The sequence below is a fragment of the Gobius niger genome (assembly GCF_951799975.1).
Source record: "Gobius niger genome assembly, chromosome: 12".
Taxonomy (NCBI): Eukaryota; Metazoa; Chordata; class Actinopteri; order Gobiiformes; family Gobiidae; genus Gobius; species Gobius niger.
In genome coordinates this window covers 26,845,915-26,871,037 of record NC_136863.1, presented here as the reverse complement: position 1 = coordinate 26,871,037, position 25,123 = coordinate 26,845,915, and the positions used below count along the sequence as shown (strand labels likewise).

Here is a 25,123-nt window from a genome sequence, read left to right as displayed (position 1 = left end):
TTTGTAACGTGGGTCTGTGGACGGAGCTCCAGTGGGCGGGGCCTCAGTCACCTGCGGCTCTGCTGCTCAAAGGCAGGACATCAATGCGCGATCTTACTACTGATCAGCTCCACGCCTGCTTTAGTATCTGTTCAAAAGCAGGACTTTGTAAAGAATAAGAAAATACAAATTGTATTCTGGCCCACAGCCACTTTCGCCACATGCACACAGATAAATGGGAAATGGGTGAAACACAACACATTTATTTATCTATGACTAATGATTTATATCACTATATGGACGAGGAAACCTCTGTTGTTCAGCGCCTCGCCACTAAAGGCAGCTCAGAGAGACGATCTGAGCAGATGACCCGCTTTGAGACACGATACGCAACGCACAGAATGAAGCAGTTTTCAGGACAGGTTTTGAAAGAGGCTCCGACGCAGTGTTTTGAAGCATCTGCTTCAGGAAGAGTGATACAAGCTCCGGAACGCCGAGTTTTTTGGCCATCACTACTTATCAGTGTTGCCACAGATTACTGGGAAAAGTAATCTGGTTACTCCTTTAAAAAGTAACTTAGTTACTTTACAAATTAATTTATTTTAAAAATCCTGTTAGATTACAGGATGCCTTATCAGCTACATTAATTAGCTGCTGACATCACCTCCTCCGCCTCAAAATGCAAATAACACCGGTTTTACCAATACTCACGTTACAGGAAGTGCATTTTAACAGCAACACCAACAAAGCTGCCACAGATTCAGAAGAGTTACGTATTTCCTGCTCTCTCCTCCGCTATTGTTGTCTATGTTTATGTGTTTATGTTGTGGGTTGTCTTCATGCTGAAAATGTGACTTGTCACATGCGTTACGTAACGTAACTTACGTCACTCCACGAGACGCAAGAAAAAAGCACTGCATCAATATCTGTAGAAGAGAAGCAGCATTCGATCCTAATGTAATGTATGCAGTTAGCAAGTCGGCTAGTCCAGGAGACTTTTCAGAGCCTGCTCAATGTCATTTTCCTATAGCCTTTAGCATTAGCCATCAATCATCGCAAATAATGAACGACCCAGCTGTTGTCCATCCATCGACCACATTTAGGCCAAAAGCTTAACAAATGTATTTGTAAGGTAGTGTAACGGTGAGAGGCCAAAAAGTGGCTTTTAAAGGAAACGTCAGAAGACAAAGTTCATTTTCCTACGTGGCAATTTATCTACAGTGGCCCCAGACTTTGTACAGGTGTCACATCACCTCCAGCCTCACAACACAGCACACGCCTGCCTAAAACAATCACAATTCCACCTCACTGACAGAATTACAATAACCCATGACATCTGGCCATGAACACACACAACTGCACAAACAAAACATTACTTAACAAATTCAAAACAATAACCGGATAAGTCACAATACCTACTAAACATACATTTCAAAATGGCACAGGCTGATGATGTGTCGATGACATCATCAGTGACATCACCACTGGAAACCATAAATAGAGGAGATGTCTGGGCGGCCCCTCCCAAACACATCCCAAGTGGAAACAAATGGAAAGGTAAGTAACACAAAGAATGCACGTAACTTAGATAAAGCCTTGTGTTTTACTGTACAGGACGTTGATATGTGGAATGATAAGAATTGAACTAATAAGGCAAACACAAACAAAACCCAGGATATGCATGTGTAGCTTATCAGACTATTTCAGTTATGTGTGAAAACTAAGGGACAAGAGGAGTGTAAACTCACTTCGTCACACAGACCTTTGGGGATTTTTACTTCAGAATCAGAATAGGTTTTATTGCCATGGTTATGAACAGGTTCACAACTAGGATCACATAGATAAATAATAAACCATAAAAACTTTAAACTGTAAGACTATAAGAGCATGCATAAGAAGATTACATTTAAACGATGATAAAGACAACAACAACTTAAGATAGAAATTAGTGTCTAAAAGTGTCCTCTGTGCTAAATGTCAAATCAAATTCAGTTGAGTTTCTGCTGTTTGTGGGGTCAGATACACATCCAATAGCCACTAAACCCCAAATCTTAAAATATTATACGATGTACAAGATGTTAATGATAAAGAAACAACAGAAATTTCATAAATGCCATGAAACGGACAGAACATAGGCTGCCTAAAATAACAAACCTTTTTGCCTATTCATTTGTCTGGGAACAGAATGCTCAATTTAAATGGCACATTTGTAGGACCAGGCTCAGAGCTAAAGGCATTTCTCTGCTCATAAGCACTAAGTTTATAGAAAAGCTGCAGTTTCCTAGGACACCAGCCCTGCCTCTGTAGCCATGCCAACTGTCAATAAAAGGGAGGGAAAACATCGGCGGAGATGATGTCGATGATGATGAAGATCTTGGTTTAGTGTATGAGTTATTAGCAGACACTCCATCTCCCTTCCTCCTTCATGTAGTTTCAACTCCACGCCACAACTCTCCCCCACAGCAGCCGAGCCATGAGACCGTGTTCACTCGGTGCACTCGAAGTGAACTCTGGTGCACTGCCATGGATTGTGCAGCTCGTGCACGCACCCAGACCTTGGCTCTCCCCGACGCCAATGTGTAACAAGTCTTTTGTAAGTTAGAATCATGAAGTAAGTTGCAATGCCGTCTGCCATGAACAAAGAAACACCTGCACAATCATGCGATGGTGTTACGATTCTCCTCCGTCCGCGACATTGAGGAGCGCCTGTGTCACCAGACTGCGATGCTGAGATATCTCTTCACTGCTATACAATGACAAGCTGCCCTTCAGTCTGAAAGTGAATGTTGCGTATGAAATGCTGCACATGAACAATGCAGAAATGGGGTCAGGGACATGGCTAACTGTTTAAATTCAACTCCCATCCTTGTTCGCGGTTTGAAAATAGGAGAAATCAAGCACAGAGTGAGTGTGCGGAGAGGAATAGTTAAAGTGGAACTCAACACAAACCATCTAAAACCATTTGAGGGCTTTCAATAATGGTTAGAAAGCCATCGTGGTTACATGAATGAAGGGAAAGTCGAATCTCTCGCCTGGTCTGACTAGAGTCCTATTCCTGGGATTAGAATGAGCTCAGGACCTAAAGTAAAAAGTAAATATTACTGACGTCCATCCTCCATGTCAGTAAATTGGGTAATTCTGCAAACTCCGAGGGTCCTCAAGTAATTGTATTTCACTGCGAAGTTTGGAAAGTTCTTAACCTGCGCAAGGAAGTATCAATAAGAACATCGGTTCAAAGCAAATTTTAACAGTATATTTATGTCCGCATTTAGGCTATAGTAACAACGTCATGCTACCAAAGCATTACTCTGACCCAAATGCTGTATTTCATCTATTCAAACAGTATAAAAGTATAATTACGAGTTACACAGAACCGGAAGGACGCCCGTTGTCATGGCAATATTCGACAGACCAACATGGAGAGTCTGAGGGAAAGTTTGGATGTGTTTGGTGCAAAACTTAGACGGAGGAGAACTGCTAATCCCGTGTGATTGCAAAACAAAAATGACTGACGTCCTGGGGTGAGTTCAGTTTCACCGACGTCCCCAAGTCATTCTGATCCCGTGCAAATAGAACTTTGAACATACTTTGCCCAAACCCATGTAAACCCGGGAGATTCGATTGGGGACTTACCCCTGAGCTGATCGTCGACCTGCCTAGGCTGATTTCAGTTCGATAAGAGTAGCCCAGTTGAATCCAAGTAACTGTGCTTGCTGTGCCTGCCTAAGAAACTAACGGTCAAGCTTCTGAAAGGAACGTCAACACATCGTCAAAAAAACATCGATGCTTCCTATTGGCGCTGATTGATCATATGAAAACAAGAAATAAGCCCCAATAAAGTCACTAAAACCATCAGCTACATTTGGAACAGCTTTTAAAAATGTGTTGTGCTTGTAATTTATAGTTTATTACACATTTCTCATCAACAAAGAGCCATAGCCTATTTTAGCATATTGTAATAGAACGTTAGCCTTTAGCTGCTAGTCATGAATGCTAATTAGCCTCTGTTTAAGGCGGATTTGAGCTTAAACACTGGGGGCGATCCAGACATAGGTCATGGGCGTATAGTTAAAGATCCGTAAGGACATTGCAATTAACCCCAAAACAGCAGTTTGGTCTGAACGCACCCCGGGATAATTGGGGCTAGCTAGGTGAACTGTTTGCTAACAACAACAACAACAACAACAGCAGCAACAGCAACAGCAGCCAACCGGCAATGGAGCTCATATTTATCAAACCCTTGGCTGTGTTTATCATTTCCCGCGTGGATGCCCTCTAATGCTGTGACGTTTTATGTAGCATTATTTCACATAAATATATTTTAGGTGTATGGCTTTCCCCTCATAAGAACTTGGTGAGCTGAAACATTATAAACATGTCCATAATCAGCCTCACTTTCTTCCTCGCAATGATCAACATTTCCTTGCTCTGGTGCGCTGCAGTCACTTCCTTTCCTTCCCATTCCTTCCCCGTCCACAGTATAAGAAGATTCGAAGCTATCACAAAGAAATGTGGGCTTAGGTGTGAAGTTAAAGACACGGCTGGTTGGGGTATCCAGCTCCTCCTCTTGGTTTCTATTGTCGTGTGGCCTTATTCTTGTGCCGTTTTTTGCTGCCTCCCAGTTAAAGCAGCGTGGATAATGCAGTCCCGGCCGACCGCTGCCGTGACTGATTGGAAGAAAGAGGACAGGAGTGAGAATGGGAAGGTGACACAGGCAGCCCACTGTGCAAGGTGAAAAGAGCATTAAGTTGTCGGGGTCCTAAGGTCAAAATGTGGTCACACTAAGGGGACTATGTCACTATTTCCCAATCTCATGTCACAGTAGCTATCTTCACAGTATTTAAGGGATATTTTAGGATTTTTGACATAGATACAGATGGCATCTCTGGAATCGCCCATATATGGTCATGTTTGAAAACAGTTAAGGGGGAAAACAATTTAGAAAAAATCTAAACGTTCTCTAATTATTCAAAAACTACTTTGACAAACGCTGAATTATGAATATAGTTTTCCACTAAATAAAGATACAAAGACATGGAGTGGAGTAAAGTGGTTCAACAGCCCATAAATACATAAATAACCGAGAATGCTAACCTGATGCTTCATGTTAGCATCGGGCTACGGCTAACGTTTAGCTAGCGCTAGCTACAACTGCCGTTTTTTCACTTCTACTGAGCAATCTGGTGTGAGAAAATATCCATATGGGCCCGATTTACACTTTACTTTATTTGTGTGTGATAAATAAGTTCATATTCCACCAGAAAATGGCTAAAAAGAGTGGAAAATTGTGTTTCTCTAAAGATTCTATTTTCCCCCTCGGCGAAGCCACGCCCCCTTTTATGACGAGATGCCGTCTGTATCTATAGGGCCTCATTTCCTAGTTCTCCAGAGTGTTGCTGATTTCTGGAGATTTTTTTTTTTTTGTAATTCATTTGTATATTATAGTATATGAATGTTTTTGACGAGAGAACTAGGTTGCATCATGGTGAAAAGCTCCAAAAAAGGTCAGTTTTGCATGATTTATCACCCTTAAAAGTCTGAATTTATGACTTCACGTCTCTCTCTGGAACCATGACAGTGCATTTTAAAGCTCTATTCCAGCTGAAGGGCGGAAGAATGAGAAAAGGCGATGGACCAAAAACAGTGTCCTGACTCCTGACTTATAGCTGCTGGGGCTGTCACTGCCAACGGGACAGGACGCAGCAGGCAGAGAGCCGGATGGGGGAAAAAAGATGTTTATTATTTCAGAACATTTGAACGAATGGAGAATTGTAAAAGTCAATATGGGAAATGAACAGAGTCGCGCTGGAGGCACCTCCGAGATCACAGTAAAAACAGCCAAAATCATTCTTGAGCTTCTTCAAAGTCGAAGCCAACTGCCTCTCATAATGATTTTAAGTAGGTTGCATGGTTTGGGAATTATAATAATCAGTCTGTAATAGTTTTGGACATGTAATGATGGAAACAGGACCCCTGCGTCACGCCTCTTTCTGTGTGGAGTTCTTCTCAGATCTGAGTAGATTTGAATAGAGTTGTTGACGCTGAAACTCACTGCACGATTGAGGTTACAAGTTGGGAGTAGCTTTTGTGCCACATCACCCATATGTGATCAGTACAAAAGCAACTAAAGCAGTAGTGGAGAAGTCCTGGCTAATGTTCTGACTTCAGTGATGTCTGGAGCCTGGGTCGGGTCCATTCCTCTCTCAGTGCGAGCTGCAGCCCACAGCCTGGAGCAGAAACAGACACAGGCGGCAAAAGGGTTGGGGGGACCACTGAGAAACACTAACACAGGGCTTTGACAGTAATTAAAAAAAGTACATACATAAAACTAATTCCAGTTTTAAAAGTGTGGGTGTTGCTAAAATAAACAAAAAAGAAAAAAATAATGATCTGAAGATGGCAATGCTGAAATGTAATCTCTGATTAATAAAATTCCCTTTTGGCATTGGTTACTTGAGTGTGCGATGGTGCTTTTTAGATTTTTGAAGCTTTTTCTCAACATCTGCACCTCTGATACAAATCTCTGTGCGTTACTCCTCTTTTATCAACAAACAACACAGCCATATAATAGCAATTAATACAATTAAATATTTTGTTATTTTTCATTTCTTGCTTTATTCTTGATTATGGTTGTTTTGTGCAGGTAGCCGTAGAGTGAATCATTTAACAAGTCATTAATTAAAATTGAAGCTGTATGAGTAAAAAAAGAACCATTTGGGAGCCAAAAGAGCCGTCTCTTTTTAGTGAAGCGATTGAAATGAAAGGCCTGGGAAAGGGGAAGAAGGGGGGTGTTTAGCTCAAAGGGGAAGAAAGCGGGTGTTTAGCTCAGGCGAGCGCCACATGGTAGAGGGGTTTATTTTCGCTCAAGCCCGGCCTGTATTACTCTGTCTGCGGTGTGCAGTGTGTGCACTAACGTGTTGACGGGACACACAAAGATCCTCTATGCAACGAGAGAAAGCTTGCTCTGGGATTAGCCAGTCAGGATGCAGAAGACAATGCAGGTATGGCGTTCATACGCTGTAAAAAAACATACAAAATTGTGCTAAACATATATCCGCGAAAGAGCGAAAGGTGAACCGCGTTATAGCGAGGGACCACTGTAGTTGGAATGCTCTTTGCATAACTGAGGCCCTATCTCAATTCTACCCCTTAGCCTTCACTTAGCTTGTATTCTATTTTGCGGCGAGGGGTAGGGGTGAAGGAAAGGCCCACATAGCCCTAAAAAGCGAGGGTTTTTCAGATGCACACTACAGACGAAGGGGTAGGAGGAGTTTGACAAAACATGGAAATAAGAAGCTGTGAAATGAATTCACGATCATCATCAAAAAGCACTCTTACAACATTTAAGGAAGGAGAATGTAGCGCCGATTGAAGCAAAAATAGATGAAACCGAGTCCTGATGTTTAGGTGTTACAAAACAGCATCAAGTTACAAGTTACTGATGAACTGGTTCAGTAGAAACATGCTACAGAGACAAGTAGAGGCTTGCTTTTTTACATTTTCTTTCATATAAATGTGTTCTGATTGATAAAAAACTGCAAATGAGATTCCATTTCAAACTCACAAAACCTTAATCGTCTGTGTTAGTTGTAAAATGCAGTCAAATGGAGGGAGGGCTGTCCTATTTCTTAGGGCGGTCTTTCAACCCTTGCCCTTAGCCCTCGGTTTCAAGGTGTAGGGAAAGGGCAAGGTGTAGGGGTGGAAAAGAGAACTGAGATTGGACCAAGACATGTTAAATGCAGTGTATTCACACAGGCTGAGTGTACTCTGAGTGTAGGCTGAGTGAGCCTGTGTCGCCTCACGGGGCTCAGGTCATGTCACTCATTTATGGGCTGTTGAACCACTTTGCTCCTCTTCTGCTCATCTAAAAATGGATATCCGAGCTATATTGGCCTATTTTTAACAACCAAACTACCAGGAGACAACATGGCTCTATATTTACAGTGGCGAAGTTCTGTGACCCGACAGTCCCTCCTTCTTAGTCTTTCCATCAGCCCGTTTTTTTCTCCCCGGAGGTACAGGCAGGCTGTTGAACCGTGGCGCCGAGGGACAAGGCCGCTGAAATGATGGCGTGTTCTACAGGAACTTGCTGGATTGTGCCGATGGGCGGGCTGCTGACCGGCCAAGCTAATTTCACACTCCCCTGGTACCCATAATGCCTCCAGAGTTACTACGGGCATAAACACAAGGTCAGAGAGACACAGACGGAGCAGGGAGCGGGTACATAACCCTCGCCCCGACATTCTGACATTATAACTTATATTCGTCTTTGTAGGAGCCAAACTTATTAAGGCCAGCCACTGCAGGAGGGAAGACATTTTGTGACATTAAAGTGGAACTTTAACTCAATAGAATTAATGGATAGAGCCAGTTTTAGCGGGATTTTGGATATCTTTTGAATGAGCCATTATTGTTAGTGAACAAAAATGGACTCAATAAATCAGACTAGGAATTGGATACTGAAATATCGCCAGAAAACATTGTGTAACCAGGTGGAAGTTAAGGGTTAGTAGTGTTTTTTCCCAACCTGAATGTGCCCATAAACGCACCACTGAGCGGTGCCGTTCCCCTCCCGTGGTGACGTCTGACTCTCACTGATTACTAGATTTATTAAAGGCGTGCACGCCATGCCGTGTCTCAGGGTCGGAGCTGTTGGCTGGCGTTGGTGCAACGCATGTAAGTAGGCACTTTCAAACTTTACTTATTGTTTGTCCTTTTGGGATGAAGGTGCACAGCATGCTTGGGGGACTGGTTGCTGCTGAAGGCACCCTCCGTCCCAGTTAGAGCATGGTCGACTTAGTGTTAAGGTTAATTGTTGCAATGTTGTAGTCCTGATCCTTTTAATTGTTCAGTGTGTTAACTATTGTATACTGCTTAAACAGTTAGCCACTGCTGCTAAGTCACGCTCTCTTTAGCTCTTGGGAACAATGTTTTTCTTAGGCTCTACCCTGTGTTTTTGTTGGTAGGCTATGAACTGTAAGGTGCTGTATCCTGATGGGTTGGGTATAATGGTTGCTTGTTGCTAAAACTAGCTCAAGCTAGTGTATATCCCTAACTGTATGAATTTGTATAGTTTAGTGGTTGCACATAATATGTAGCCATTTTTGATGCCAACTGTGGACACAGCCCTTTGAGCCATTTTTACCAAATGTACGCACTGGACCTTAATTAAAGGATATATGTGTATTGTAAAACTTAAATAAAAGTGAAATTGTATTTTTCCACTTTCTGCCTTTCCTCATTTATTTTTGAGCCAGACCTACCTGTTGCAATTAAAGTGGCCTTACCGCTCCAGTTACAAAGTGTTCCTCTCCACTGAAGTCTCTTATCCACAAAAGTACATTTTTTTCAAAGCTTCCATAAAACATGTCGACCATGACTGAAAGAAAGACCATCTCTATATGTTCCGCCCCTCGTGGACTGCCGCCTGGGTCGCCTATGCTCAGGGCCAGCCCTGCCAATGCTAATGTTAATGCTGCTATTTGAGCCAGCTGCACACCCGCTGTTTTCTAAAAGCAGAGCTTCAATGGATTTGTCATAGAGCTTCAGCAGCTCTGAGGGCAGGGAGACCACACAGAAGCACCTGATAAACCACATCATCACAACCTTTATACCATGGTCTGGGTGAATTATTTTGGTATAACCGCACACGTAGTCCGGTAGTTAAATCACTGGGATATCACTCCGCTGTGGTGGGCATGGCCATAGCAACGCATAGCACAGCTGAATCAGATAAACGCGTAATTAGTGACTGACAGGAATGTATGAGATGGATTTTGTTTAATTTCAACGCTTTTGGCCAAAACAAAACGTTTGATAAATGGGAAGTTGAGGAGAGTGAGCAGCTAGGTTAGCCTACTGTTAATAAAATACGAGCTCTCCATTTCTATTGAAAACGGTTAAGGCGCTATTCATAATTTTCAGGCGTACATAAAATGATCCCAGGATCCCTGGATTAGTAAAGTCAAACATAAAAGTTTCAGTTCGTGGGGCTCAGGTGTAAGCGACTCCACCGCAGCTGTTTCCATAAACAGTTGAGCTCGTTGAGCTAGCTAGCTAGCTTCAGGTTAAACAGCGTAAAAGTGAAATAACTCCTGCCCACGAGTGCCGCATATCGGTGTTTACTTCCACGGAAAAGTGCCGGGTTAGTCCTGCTGTGTTGGGATTCTGGCGATGCAGCGTGTGCTTATGTTGTTTCATTGCGCCTGACTGAGATCCTCATAATAGCTGCGGAGAATGGCTCGCTCTGAGACGAGCCTTCAGTGACCGGCTAATAACCCACATAAAATAGTCCCGGACACCACTCCGCTGCGCGTCGTGGTTTTCTTGACTCCGCGTCGTGCATTATAACCGTCTAATGCATGGCTCCTCGTTGTTTAATCCTTACTTATTTTTGATCAAAATCACTGTTTCCAAGGCTCTGTAAGCTGCTTTTTCAATAAGGGGCGGTTTCTCATCGTCGCAGGAGCACATGGGCTCTGTTAGTAAACAATATTGAAAATTCCAGCCGCGCCGTATGTCTGCGGGTTTTCCACGGTTTTCAGATATTTTTGGGCGGGTTTGGCTGGACAGACCTGGCAACCCTGGTTGCTAGCCCAGTCTTAACATACCCTCGTACTCATTCATAGAGCTCCGTTTTCTGGTGGGAGGGGTGAACTCCTTTTAAAGTTTGAAAGCGTAACTCTTGGGCGCAAGACAATTGGCTTCATTTTCAATTTCTGGATATTTGGAGCCGGGCCAGAACGGATTGAAGAGCTTCCTTTACTTTCGTGTCTGCCGCCATTGCCAAACTACAACCAGCAAATCCGGCGCAAATGCTTGACGTCACCTACAAGCCCCGCCTCCCTCGCTCGCTGAATGGCTGGTAGAAATCATTGAGATCAGACCCAGACGTACATGTAGAGGATTGATCACTAGTTTACGGACGGCTAAGGCCAGGCTAATGCGTTGCCAAAGTTGAGAAAAACCTTTCCTGTCTTTTATGTCTCAAATTCAGACCATCTGTTTGGTATTTTTACTTTGCTTTACTATTTTTCAGAATTCAAGAACTGGCATCAAAATCGGGATCGGAAAATATAGGGTAAGATACGATGATAACAAAAGATACATTTGTCCCATCATCAAGAAGGGACACATGGCTAAAACATAAGCTCAAATATGAAAATATAGAAAAAATTAAAATAAATCCTCAAGTAAACAAGCATCCAAAGCAAAACAGATATAATCTATTAAATCAGGCAGATGAAACGTGGTAATTATGGCATTTACATGAAAAACAGGAGACACAATCATATTATCAGTCCCTCCAGGATTTTGCGATGCTGCGATCGCAACTATTAACACCAACTCGGCAAAATCAGGGCAGCATTGAAACTTTTGTGAATGAAAATGAGTGAAATAAGTAAACCCTGCTCTGGGTCTGTTCCTCGGATTGTGTGGACTCAGACTCTCACAGCAGCAGGTGTCTGTTTGCTCCTCCCATCACAAACATTGCCCACGAAAATCTTCAAAACTGTATCATGGCTAACCCCAAGCCCTTACCCTAACACTGTAAATTACCAGGAAACAGTATTGTGAGTATTTGATTGGTAATAATATGGAAACAGTGATGCAAAATGACTAACAAATCTGACCTATACAATTAGAGTGAACTGTAGGTATATTTCAGAAAAAACCCACATTAAAAATCTTTTGTTGTGTAACAGTTTCAGATGCTCCACTCTTTTGCCTGCTTTAAATAAAAGCCAGTGCCAGCCAAAAACACCATTTCCTCCGCGGCGGAGAGTTATAGCGGACACTCTTTGGCGCTGCATGTGATTTAATAACTCCTGCTGCTTGTCCTGTGAATATGAGGGCTGATTAATCAGACGAGCGGCGGAGAGAGTGGAGCCCAGACGGATGGAGGACACTGACAAGCGGAGTCTGAGACGCGAGTGGGGAGTGTGTCGTAATGTAATTCTCCTGTCAGACATATCCGCCACGCACACGCAGGAATCCCAATCGGGCGAGCTGCACCGGCCCGCTGCGCTGACATATGACAACAATAAAAGAGCTTACTGAAGCCAGCGTCGCTCAGGCACTCCAATCTGTGGCTGGGAGGAGTGATCGAGGGGCCCCCGCGTTACACATAACATCATCACATACTAAAGAGGCGGCCAGTTTAAAGGGGACATGTCGCCTTTTGGGAGCTTCGCTATGATTAATCCCATTTACTTTGTTTCGTCTACAGCTCTACCTTATTCTGCTGTACTCGGCTTTGTGCTTCCATTAGTCATGGTGCTCCTGAGCTTGTGTTGCTCTTCCTGAAGCCGGAGCCTGTTCCGCTATCAGCTGATATGACTGATTGTTAAAGGGGGGTATTATGCAAAATTGACTTTTTCAAGCTTTACATCATGTTGTTATGTCATTCCCTCATTAAAAACATGCCTGAAGTGTTGCCTTGGCACATTCACGTATTTTTGAGTAATCTGTAAAAACTCTAAACTCTAACTGTAAAAAATGGCAGCCATTTTAGGGATAGGTTTGCCTGAGTCCTCCTAACGCCCCCACCTCCTGGAGACGCCTCCGAGCTTTCGTCACCAGCCGAGTAACCAACCACTGCTCCTCAGCAGAACCCCCTCCCCACTGATGCCACAGACAGCGTGTGGAGGGGGCGTGTCGGAAAGGGTCAGAGGTTCTTAAAGAGACAGAGGCCTATTTCAAGACATTCACTACAGCCATTTTGAGAGAGCAATTTTATACAAGGCAGTTATTTTAATCTACTGCATTTACAGACCAACAGAAGGTTTGGTCATCATTGTAGTGTGCTATAGACTGGTGCTATGTGATTGAAAAAAACATAATACCCCCTCTTTAATTTTATTGCTTGTAAATGGGAAATGTGCATTCACATATGTTTGACCATACATTTGATCGAAGGTCAAGCCTAAATCCTTCTCCCAGGTGGTCTTTAACGTCTGGAATGATGACTGTCCTCCATTTGCAAGAATATTGTAAAATTCACTCCTTTACACAAAAAACATTACAAACGGTATTTGAAATGAAACCTAGCTTGTACCCGCTCAATGATACACAAGAGCTCCCTTTAAACAGAAAAAAATGCAGATTACTCATTACTATAACGTATTTTGCAAAGAAATGCATACTCACACGCTGGAAGGATGAATCTCCTCCAAATTTCAAAACATTTTTGTCTCAGAATTGTTACCACTGGAAAAGCTGACTTTTGAAAAATATAACCAGACACAAACCTTTCATGAACTATGGGACCCATTACTTTCAAGCATGGAAGATTCCTTTAGAAAAGTGACTATGGGCTAAGACCCTTGTAACAAAATTGTGTCATCTGTAAATGTATTGAATGGATGTTACTTAAGTAGGAATTAGATGGCATAAAATGATGGTTGCTGCTTTATACCTGTATTAGTACTGTTGCAGTACACATGTTTCATATCGATGTCGTGATGACCAAAACTCTCTAAGTTGATCTCCCTTAAATGAAATTTCAATTAGGATGACAAATTTCAACTCAATTGAAAAGAAAATAAATAAACAAAAAGAAAGAAAAAAAAACAGGCCACCGTTTTTGCTCTTTCATGGGCTTAGATGAGTTGATGCATAACTGTCTGGTCTTTGTGCGTGCGCTCAGTCATGCAAATGTTGTTAGCATTTAGCCGCTCCCAGCAAAGGTATAGCTCCAAACTGGGGGGAAGGTAGAAGATGCCAAGCTGTTCCACATTTTCCCAATTTAAATACAGTTTTGTGAGCCTTCACACAATCCAAGTCTAGGACCCCAACATTAAACATAGCCGATAAAAGGGGCACTGTATTGTGAGGTGTAATATTATTAGGAGCACTTCGACTTTACTGTGCAGACATCGAAGTGCTGCTAAGGTACAGCTTAGTCGCTTCTAACTTCACTCCAGTTTGGAGCTATGCCTATGCTGGGAGAGGCTAAATGCAAACAACGTCTTTGGTCTACTTGCATGACAGAGCGCACACACAAAGACCAGACAGTTAAGCATCAACTCAGCTCAGGTAAGAACATATTATGTATGGAAAAACGGTTCCATTAGGATTAGCATCGTTACCAAGACAGAATACAGAATAAAATGAATATTAATGCCTTTCTGCAAGTTCACACAATGAACGTTGACTTGCTGATTTGTAAGTGATAAAATCCAACCCATTAGTCAGTTATAGCCCAGCTTGGATTTGCAGTTGGCTGGTCCAGTGGAGATTTGACCTCAGAAATATTGAGGGGCATTTGTTCCACACTTTGTGCTGCCTTTGCCTGCTAGTTTCTTTAATTCAGCACATAAAGCTGTAACATTGTTAATTTAGTACTCTCCAGACTGTTTGTTGTGCAGAAATAAATTATAATAAAAAGTGCTTCGTGCCACCCCAGAAAGAAAAAAAACTGGACCACAAATGTTTTCTGGTCCTTACTTTTGTGATTTAAACCATAAGTGATAAAAAAAAATTAGCTTCATTTTCCCCCTTTCCCATTTAACCATGTTCTTTTGGAGCAGGTTTTCTGTGCCTGGCCCAGGGAAGCGTCAGAAGCGCCATCTACAGTAAATAGATGCTAAATGAGCTCTGACTGAATGAAATAATAAAGATCGCACATTGATGTCCTGCTCAGTTAATATAATACATCCATGCTCCTGCTTCAGAGGCGGAGCAGCAGAGTCAGCCCCGCCCACTGGAGCTCCTTGGAACAGAACCTTGTTACAAAATAAAAGACTCTTCAGTGTCCGGTGATTGGCCTGACCATTCAAACATCAATATCAGGCATTTGGTGCAAGGAATGAAAACGCGTTCCAACAGAATGAAGCAGCTCTGAAGCTCTGAACCGTTACGAGACATTTGTGTCACAAGGCTTCACCCGCCCATCACGAGTTTCCATTGCTTTGTCAAAACTGAAAACACAAGGCAATGTTCTCATATCGCCACAGAGGCAGGAAGATGACTTTAACCCGTGGCCCAAACTCAAAAGCATGGTCCGAAGCATGTCTGACTGCATGTTGGGATGAAATCTGCAGTATTTATTTTTTGTCCATTTCACACATTATTTAACCCAACATGTTGAATATCCAAATGTAACTCCATTCCTCTGCTTAATTAAGGCATTAAACATCCTTCATTTTGCAAACAGAGTACAATATTGTAACTTTCCAGATTAGAATATTTTAGCCAAGGAAATGCTTCAGTGCTGATCTACAACTCAAGGCGGTCACCCTGGTCCATTTTTGTCCACAAATAGCAGCTCTCTGGTTGTTTGGTTACCTGAGCCTCCCGCGCTGGCTGTGCCCATGGGGGTATCCGTGGCTGTGGGACCGTCGGGGGGCCGGCCGCTCGTCCTCATGCATGTGGTGGAGGGAGGGCGAGCGCGAGTGTGAAGATCTGGAGCTGCCCGTGCTCTGGAGGCTGCTGTCAGGCATCTCCCCGTGACGGCTCTGCGCAGACACAAAGGACACGCCGTCTGTGGCACTGACTCTCAATGTGTTTGTGTACTTTACTGTCACTGTGCACTGGTTTATCATCGCAGGTCAGGTTTCTCATTTAAAAAAATGTTTGGCTTTTATGTCCGACGCCCTCTGCTGATGCTCACGGATAGTGGAGGCGATGTGTGAAGGGTAATTACAGCAGGGTAATTATTTAGCTTAGGTGTTCGGTGATCACTTACTGGGCCGGACGAGGGCCAAACAGGGCACATTTTGGCACTGTTCTCTAGTATTGTGATGCTCATGACTGAGCGGATCTTTTTTTCAGTAAATTTTACCCAGAACTCCCCTGAATAAACACAAGAGTTATCCCAACAAGGGAGCAGGCCACACAAGTGAAGGTTTTCTGTTCTAAAGTCAAAGCTTAATGCCTTATATTGTGAGTTATCTGGCTCTATTGATTAACATTTTATATTAAAAAGACCCAGTGTTTTGAATGGCTCTTTGAAATGGACAGATCCCATAGACTCGGCTCCCAGTGAAGATAACTACAATCCTCCACCTCGGGCCAAAGACGCTAACGGGACTGAGGCTCTGATTCACTGCAGGAGAAAGGAGAGCGCTCACTAACACAGGCATGTCCTGCAAGATTTCAGCTTGTAAAAGGTGATTTTGCCGATTATAGCTGCTGTTAGCATAGCATTAGCCACATTATCTGAACAGATTATCTTTCCTCTAGTCTTTGGCACCTCGTGGCCCTTACCTTTAACTTAATGCCAAGCTAAGATTTTTTACAATAGAAACAGTAGTAGAGCACTAAGCTTGCGCCCTAAGCGTGCTACAACGAAAAGCAGCCGTTCTTCCATTTCGTTGGTGAGAAAAATGCTCTAATGTTCTAAAAGTTCCCCTTGGCTTGGCCTCTGTTATCCATAAACCAGCATTGTGAGTTTGTTTGTATACTTTATTGTCCCCCTAGGGAAATTTGTCCTCTACATTTGACCCATCCTTCGATGCCCCTGGGGCCACCTGTAAGGAGCAGTGGGCGACAGCAGTACTGCGCCCGGGGACCCATCTCCATGATGTGGAGCCAGGCTGGTGGTCAGAATCACCTGGCTGGAGGATTCACCTACTGTACATGTTTTTAGTGGTAGGGGAAACCGGAGTACCGGGAGGAAGCCTATACGCACACACGGGGAGAACATGCAAACTCCACACAGAAAGGCCCCGTCCAGGTGGGAAATGAATTCGGGACCTTCTAGCAGTGAATCGGAAGCGCTAACCGCTGCGCTACCGTGCCGCTAAAAAGTGGCCTTTTATTGCAGACAGCCTAAGGCACATTCATGTGTCTTATCAGCATCTGGATATGCCACGCCTGTGAGGGGGATGGATTCTCTGGACAAAGCAGAAGCGCTCACTGACACAGGTTTAGACAGATTTGTGAACAATATTTGAGAGAAATGGGCCTGTTGTGAAAAAGTTTCATGAAAAATGGGAGCAGTTGGTGCGTTTATATATTTTTTCTTCACTGTGATATATAGATTATTTATTGGAAAACAATTTTTGCAATTCCACAGTAAAGACAACACGAGCTCTCCACAACAGTGCTTCTAAAAAAAATGACGTTCACAATTAAAAATGGATCAAATATCTTTCCTAAAACTATGATTAAACATGTTGTGGTAGGAGGCCTTACCTCCCCAAGGCTACTGTGGTGCTGGCTGAAAGCGGGCAGACTGCGCAGGGAGGGGACCGGCGAGTGGCCCTGCCGTCCGCGGACCTCCCGGGGGATGTGGATGTGCTCGTGGTCTCCGTTCAGGTTGTTGTCGCTGGCGGAGCGGAGCAGGGAGCGCGGCGAGGGCAGGGGGCCGGGCATCACACGTCTGCGGTTTGTGTAGGAGGGGGTCTCCCTGAAAGGCACTGGGGAAAACACAAACACACACACGGAGGTCCTCAGAGATACAAGCGAAGTCTGTCAGAGCAAACGGGCTGGAGACAGGAGCCGGGGTTTCACACATGGACAGCTGCTTTCACTGTGGTCAGCACGTGGTCAGTACACTCAGTACACTCAGACAGTGGAATATTTATGGATAAATACGAGTAGGATACTTTATATTTAACATGGATTTTACATGAATGGCTTGGATTATTCGAGAGGAAGCTGTCGGTCATTTAAAAGCTCAAGCTAAAGGTAAGCAGCTAACGTTAGCATCTTCTCACCGTAACCGTTTATATGTAGGTCATTTAATCATGCGAATAACTGAAACAGCTGATTTCATTCGTCGTGTTGTTTAGTTCAAAGACCTGTCTCTGTCAGGCTCTTCTCCGACTCTCGCAATGCATTGTGGTCTATATTGACCCGTTTAGTGACCATCGATGCTCACTACTTTTCGAGATGCATTGTGGGAAATTTCGAGTGCCCTACTTTTTTCTCTCTGGACACCTTTAACAATTCAATTTAAGATTTTGTGAAACATTTGACCCAGTTTTCTTTCGTTTGACCATTCATTTTTATAGCTTCACTTCCTTATTTGACAGGAAGTGACCAACTGTTGCCGTGCCGACCATGTTATGTCAATGGGAAATGAGTCAAACTGAGTCAAACTTTACCTCTATCTATAGCTGTGTCCAAATGTCCTCAGTATTCCCTATAATGCACTGTTTCCTTTTTTCCTGTTCTCCGAATGTCCAGAGAGAAAAAAAGTAGTGCACTCAACATTTCCATTCTGAGAAGTAGTGAGCAGCGATATAGACCATAATGCACTGGGAGACAGCGACAGGTCTTTGAACTAAACACAGCACGAATGAATGAATAGAAACAGCTGCTTTATTCACAATAAACTACTTCAATATAAATCATTATGATGAAAAGTTGCAAATGTTAGCTCTGACCTTTAGCTCGAGCTGTTAAACGATCAATAGCCTTCTTTCTCAAGCTAAAAGGCCATAATCCAAGCCATTGTCTTCATTCATGTCAAATCCATGTGAAATAAAAGGTTTCTGACTCATATTTATCCATAAATATGCCACTGTGTCTTTAGTTTGGTCAGTCTTTATCGCAGAAATACATCATTCCCGAGGTTTAGCGACTTATAGCAGAGATGGCTCACTCATTTCTGCACATGACGACCTGCGGTGAGGGTAAAACAGCCTGTAATCCTTTCAAATATCCCAAATAAACAGTTTAAAGCAGCACTAAGTAACTTGTTTACCTTAAATCCTCTCCGTAGTCCCTCTGGGGATAATACAAGTGTTAATGGGATGATTGGGGGGTCTTTCATCTCCCCCTGGTGTCTCTGGCCAGAAAACCACAATTGCAACTTTCCTGCCTCCGAGTTGGAGTCACCAATACACACTAATAGAATCACGAAGAAGAAGCTAACAGGCTAACTGCGGTGCTAGCGCCACTTAAACAGTATTTACAGCCAAGTTTGAGTGGAAAAAAATGATCTCCATTGTGTAATTGGATGCACAATATCCCTCTGTGCCTTTGTGTTTTCTGTCAGTGTAGTATTTACTCTCATGGACAATTAATGAGTAAAAAACAACATGCCACGACAACCGCCGTGGCGCTTATGGCCTCTAAGGGCATGAGTTACTTAGTACTGCTTTAAATACATATTAACTTGATTAAAAAAATACTTTTTATTAAAAAGAAAAATAAATCTGCTCTAAAGTAGCATAAGAGGGCATAACTTTAGTTATTTCCGTGTCAATTTTTGGGGTCCCAGTCAAAACAACTTTGGGAACCCCTGGTCTAGAACAAATTCCACAGCAGTTCTGACAGAAATTTTACAATCTTTTGTTCATGAGTTGTTTGGAATATCAACATTTTCCCTCATTCCCTGCTGAATGAATGTTTACAAATGAAATATCCACGTGTGACATTAAAAATACAACAAATAGGCACTGAAAGCATTAAATCTGACTTGCTTTGACCCTAACCCTGTTATTAGTGATTTAACCCGAACCTACCTCTCCTTGTCATGTGTTAACGTTTGTCTGACATTATTTGTCTTGTTAAATTACTCACGCATGCGTTTATATTGTAAAAGACGTTGACACAATAAGCTGAACATGCTTTACATCATTACTTATCTGTCAATGACTTTGAATAATGCAAATCTTGTGAATGAAAAGAGCTTTCCTTTTAGTTATCAAATGAACTGACTCTGAGGGCCTGTAGATCCTCAGCCTCTGATGCAGACGGAGCTCTTAATCTGATTCCATTTAACACACTTAGATAATGCTCGTCTCCGCGCCGGCTGAAAGGGACGGCTCGCAGACATATCACTGGATTACACGTAATCTCTGTGCCGTGTAAAAAAGAACCATGAAGATCATTCCACAATGGGCACTGGAAACGGGGCTGTTCCTCTGAGCCGGCACTAGATGGCAGAGTTCCCCGCGCGTTCAATGTCCAGGAGAAAAAGGCCCCTCATTTCATCTCATCTCAGCGGGGGATCCAGCCAAAGCTCTCCCTCCCGCTCTCATCCTTTTCTCCAAGAGCGCCGTTTCATCTTTTTTTTCTTTTTTTTACCCCCATCCCCCTTTCATTCGCTCTCCGCCGGTTTTAATCTCTCAATAATTCACAAAGTGCCGTCAACTCACCGACATCTGATGCTTTGTGGACCTTTATAATCTCCGCCAGTTCAAAGTTCCCCGCGATGATGGCCACCTGCAGGTTTGGAGCACAGGCGGGAATGAAACAAAGGGGATTGGGTGCATTTTCTGACTGACTGAGTGTCTGTTGTTATAGCTGCTGGGAGTAAATTAGTGCTTAGCGTCAGGGCGGAATGAATGATAACAAATAGATCTCAACTGTCAATGTTTAAGGTGCATTATGCAACTTTTTATTCAGAAGTTGGTATGAGTGAGTGTTTGGCCTCTCTGTGACCCAGCGGCTGTATATGAGTGGATAGCATAGCGCCTTTAGTTTCCATACTTTCTATGGCGCTATGTTTTCACTGCAGATTGACCCGTCTCCGTGGTTACGCATGGACTCAATCCAGAAAACCTACCAGAAACCCTAAAAAAAACAATCAACCCAAGCAGCCACTGGGTCACTGAGAAGTCAAATACGCTTTTCTCCAGTTCGACTTTAACCAAATTGCAAAGCTTCTTGAAAAAAAAGTGTCAAAATAGCGATAAAGACGAGATTGAGGATGAAAAAGTCAAAAAATCCAATAAAATAATGACTAAAAAAGCAATGAAACAAAATGTCCGGTGGTCAGCATATGAACTTTCACCTGGGAACAAAAACATACTTATTCTTCACAAAAACATTTGAATGATTCACAGATTCAATGTAGATTTATTTAGGAAATTGTCATTTCAAGGGCTTCTCGAATATGCCGGTGGAACGCCTCATTTGAAAGCTAAGACCTGCAAAAACTGATCTAAGTGATTCTTTTTTCGTCCCATTTTTGTCATTTTTTGTTGCATTTACATCCTCCTTTTCCTTCCGATTTGTCTTTCAAGGTTTTTTTTCAAGTCGAACAGGAGAAAAAGTGCCTGATTCAGGTAGGGGGTTATGAGGCTAAGGTACGGTTTCCAATATTCTTAGTCTTTTGATTGACAAAAACAAATGTATTTTTCAGTTTAGTTTACTTTAAGGGGAGACATGACAGGCAAAACTCCATTTTTTCAGTTTTCAGGTTTTGGACCAAATTGGTGAATCCCCTGAACATATATGGTTTCACCTGGAAACAAAAAATATACCTAATCTTTACACTAACATGTTTAAATATTGTGATTCTGATTCAACGTTTCCCCGTAGATTGATACAGGACAATGCAATTTTCCTCTCATTGTGGCAACACTATCTCCACGTCAGTAGCACCCAATGACTTTTCCAACCTTGGACTGAACAATGTTTTGAAGAATTTTGAAGAATTTTTCAGAGAGATTTTTTAATATCTAATTCCTAGCCTGATTTATTGAGTTCTGAATGTCAAAAAATAAGGCGAAAATTCAATTTTTACAATTATTTAATTACTTAAAAACAGCTTATTTTAAAACTGAACAATAGATCCAAAATCCCCAAGTTTTGGAAACTCATTTATCAATAAAATAAAACCATTTGAATGTAGCTCAATCCGTTATTCAGATTTCAACGCTGAAAAAATGGGACATTTGGGGCATTTTTTGGCATAAAACACCTTGTTTTATATGAAAACATAAAATGACAGAAAACTTGCAATGTATTTTTTTCTCAGATTTATTTATCTACAGCAAAAGTTTCAAATTGATATCTGTAAATTAAAATGTTTTCCCTATTCACCTGTGAACAAAACGTTCATGTTAATCTACTCCACTTCACGTACATTCATATTATTGCATTCTAACAGAGTTAATGGTGCATTAAGCTACTTTTTTAGTGAAATATGATTTTGTGTGAGTATATCCTGAAAACAAAGTGAGCGTTACCTGAAAGGCAGTCTGACTGTTGTAGTTCTTGATCTCCTTATTGGCTCCCCGGAACAGCAGCACCCGCGCACAGCTATCCTACAACCACAGAGCGCTGTGTTAGCAACAATGGAAGCTCAGGACATCAATACAGGCTTTAAAGGTTCTACGCAGTTGTACTGTTTGTGAGGTGAAATATGAAAACACGTTCAGAGGTTAAAAAGTCAATATGATGCTAACAGAGTGTCGGAGCCAACATTGTGAAGAAACTGTACCTCTGTGAGTAGTTTTAACACAAAACGTACCCTTTACTTCTACTTGGGTGTTATTACGTTGAAGTAGCCGTATATTATTTATTCCTTTATTTGTAGAAAAAGCCCCTTGACATGCAATATCTCATTTACAAGGGGGTCCAAGTCATAAAAGGAACAGCAATAAACAATACGAATCACAGTAAACACATTCACAGCTCTTCATACAGTCAGATCAACATGGTAACAAATACTAAAGTATGTAATAATGTAGTAATACTATAAGTATTCAAATATTACCGTTGGAGACAAGCCATTGTTGTGGGAGGAATGTGTCAAAAATGGGTTAATTTTTGTAAATGACCTTTTAAATTTATCCAGAGATTTTATTTCTTATGAAAATTTGAGAAAATCCTTTAGCATTTCTCTCGATGAGTTACAATACAACCAGCTGATTTCTGCAATTCCTAAAACTTGGAAAAGGAAATTGCTAAATTGTAGGAAGAATGAGTTAATGGTTTGTCTCCCACCAATAAGATGCCCAAAATGGCTATCTGGTGTAAAAATAAATAAAATAATACATATTTGGAATGTAAATATTAAAAGGCACCGCACCTTTTCCACACAGAACCTGCCTGTTTTGGGAATATGAATTTAATGATCCAATTTTGTGGAAATATTACGTTAGAACGATTTATAGAACTACAATAGATTCATATTACAGAATATTTCAATTTAAAATCTTTTATAAAATTATTGCCACAAAACAATCTCTGTTCAAATGGCAGATAGAGAAGGATCCTTGTTGTAGGTTCTGTGGGGAGGAGGAGGAGGACCTGATGCATTTGTTTTATTTGTGTCCACATGTGGCTCAGTTTTGGATCTGTGCACAGTCATGGTTAAGCTCTGTGGGTATTGTTTTGCAAATCACACCTCAGAATATCTTGTTATGTATTTTTGAGGGTAAATGCTTTTGGAATATGATTATTCTGATGGGTAAAATGTTTTTTAAAGCTAAAACTATATCAAATTTATGTATAAAACACTTCAAGAATAGAGTTTATCATCAGTATGTGTTAGAAACAATTATAGCAACAAATAACAACAGAATAACTGAGCCTGCTCACTTGAGTTAGAGATATAAGTATTGAGTGCACTTGCTATGCCATTTATTACGTAAAAATGTTTTGCCAATTATGCATTTTGTTTATTTTTCATTTTCTTATGTTCATTTTCGTTTGCTTTCTGTTTGTAGTTTGTGTTCCTGTCGAGACACTTTGAATGTGTGGATGACTGTGGTTGTGACTCTGTTATGAATGTCAAGGGGAGTGGTTGGGGGTGGGTGGGGGGGTTTGAAGCTTGTCTTGTTGTCTTGAGCAACGTGTTGGTTTATGAATATTAGTTCACATTCATTATTTTACCTATTACTATGGTGAACTACAGTGGTTTCCATCCTTTTTTTTTTCCCTTGAAGCCCCCCCTGCGCATGCTGTAGTCAGGCCTCTAGGGGAGTTGCATAGTTCTGCTTTAATTACTCAAACGTGAACCACAATAACGATATGAAGCCACACAGAAAACAGACGACGATAAAAAAGCATTGAGGCTCCATTCCCTATCCCTCCTTCCTCGCTGACAGCCCTGTTCAGACGCTTCTCATCACGCTTCTTTGCTCGATTCGGATTCCGCCTCTGAGCGTAGCAAACTAAAGTCACTTCCTTCTTGCTTGAATAAACGCTTCAGCCGCCACGACGCCGAATCCTCCAGATATGCTATAATGTCTTTAAAAGCTCTCTCCGTTTAGCCTAATGTCCTCAAACGGGGGAGCTCAGGACAGATTAAGTGTAACTGTGCGGTATCAGGCACATCAGCAGAGATGAGCCGTAATGAATCCTCGCCACCTGAACCCTGGCACAAACAGATGTTCTCATTAGTTCACAGTCAGACAGCGCGAGTGGTTCTCTGGGTGAAAATGAGCACACTGCCCTCTGGATCCGCCCAGCTGGGGAGTGACAGAGAGAGGGGCACGTCGTCTGACCGGTGTGGGGTTAATATGGAACTTAAGCAACATTGACTGGACCATCAACAACGTGTCTGCAAATCCAAGGCACATCTGAAGGAATTATACGTGACAAAGAAGCCTATGCACCTAGAGGATTCATGAATCTTTTTAAAACGTGCACAGACCATAGACAGAAGGACATTCCCCCCAACTATCTCACAGTCAAAAGAAGCCACAGACTAAAAGATTCACAATTGCAAGATCACACGGAAAAAAAGTTTGGGTATGAACCGTATCAGAAAAGTTTTGATGCTGTCGGTCCAGGGACAGCATTAAAGGAAGTGACTCGTTTTTTTTTTCAGCTCAAATAAGCTCCGTCACTTGAACCAGGGACACAAGTCGGCAGCCCAGGTTTCGAATTTTTTTTTTTTTTTTGGCTTTTTTGCCTCCGAAAGAGATATTGAGAAGCTACAGTTAGTGCAAAATAAGGCGGCATGTCTCGCGCTATAGGTGCAAAATATACAAATATTCAAAGGTTGCACCCGACTTTAGGCTGGACATTGGTGAAGAATGGACTTTTGCCCTTCTTTGCTTCTTTAAAAAGATTCTTGTGTTAAAACTCCCTAAGTTTTGTATGATGTGCTTGTATTCAGCTGCTCGATACATAAGTTTAACACAAGACACACAGTAAAACCCAGACTGGACAGAAGGCTGTTATGTTCAGAGGAATGAAATCCTGGAAGACATTTCCAACATTGCAGACACAAACATTTTTAAAAAGACTTTGTTGTCACACTGCAACAAATCAAATATGTTGTAATTGTGTATTTATGTTGTTGTGATCTGTGATCATTGTATGAAAATATGATTTTATAATCTGGACCCCAGAAAGACTAGCCATTGTCAAGGGCAATGGCTAATGGGGATCTTAATAAACAAGCAAACACCTGCCGCTCCTGAGGTGCTGAAGTTGTTCCGATGGCTGTTCTTCCTCCTGCGGTCGTTCCTCCTGGTACTCAGGAGCCAGTTCCAGCCCCCCCGCT

At 42.1% G+C, this 25,123-nt stretch overlaps 1 protein-coding gene across 6 annotated transcripts in view; it reads right to left on the bottom strand.

The window, feature by feature from the left end:
* Positions 1-25,123, bottom strand: part of shank3a (SH3 and multiple ankyrin repeat domains 3a) — a 420,419-nt gene that overhangs the window by 91,630 nt on the left and 303,666 nt on the right. For all 6 annotated transcript variants that reach the window (XR_013793457.1, XM_079567785.1, XM_079567786.1 and 3 more), the window contains 4 exons: positions 21,852-21,929; positions 20,034-20,100; positions 17,119-17,342; positions 15,268-15,437 (listed from right to left, as the gene is read on the bottom strand). Coding sequence is in view for 5 of the 6 variants with exons in the window: in XM_079567785.1 (XP_079423911.1) it covers positions 15,268-15,437; positions 17,119-17,342; positions 20,034-20,100; positions 21,852-21,929 (539 nt within the window). In the remaining variant the exon portion in view is untranslated. The remainder of the gene's footprint in view (positions 1-15,267; positions 15,438-17,118; positions 17,343-20,033; positions 20,101-21,851; positions 21,930-25,123) is intronic.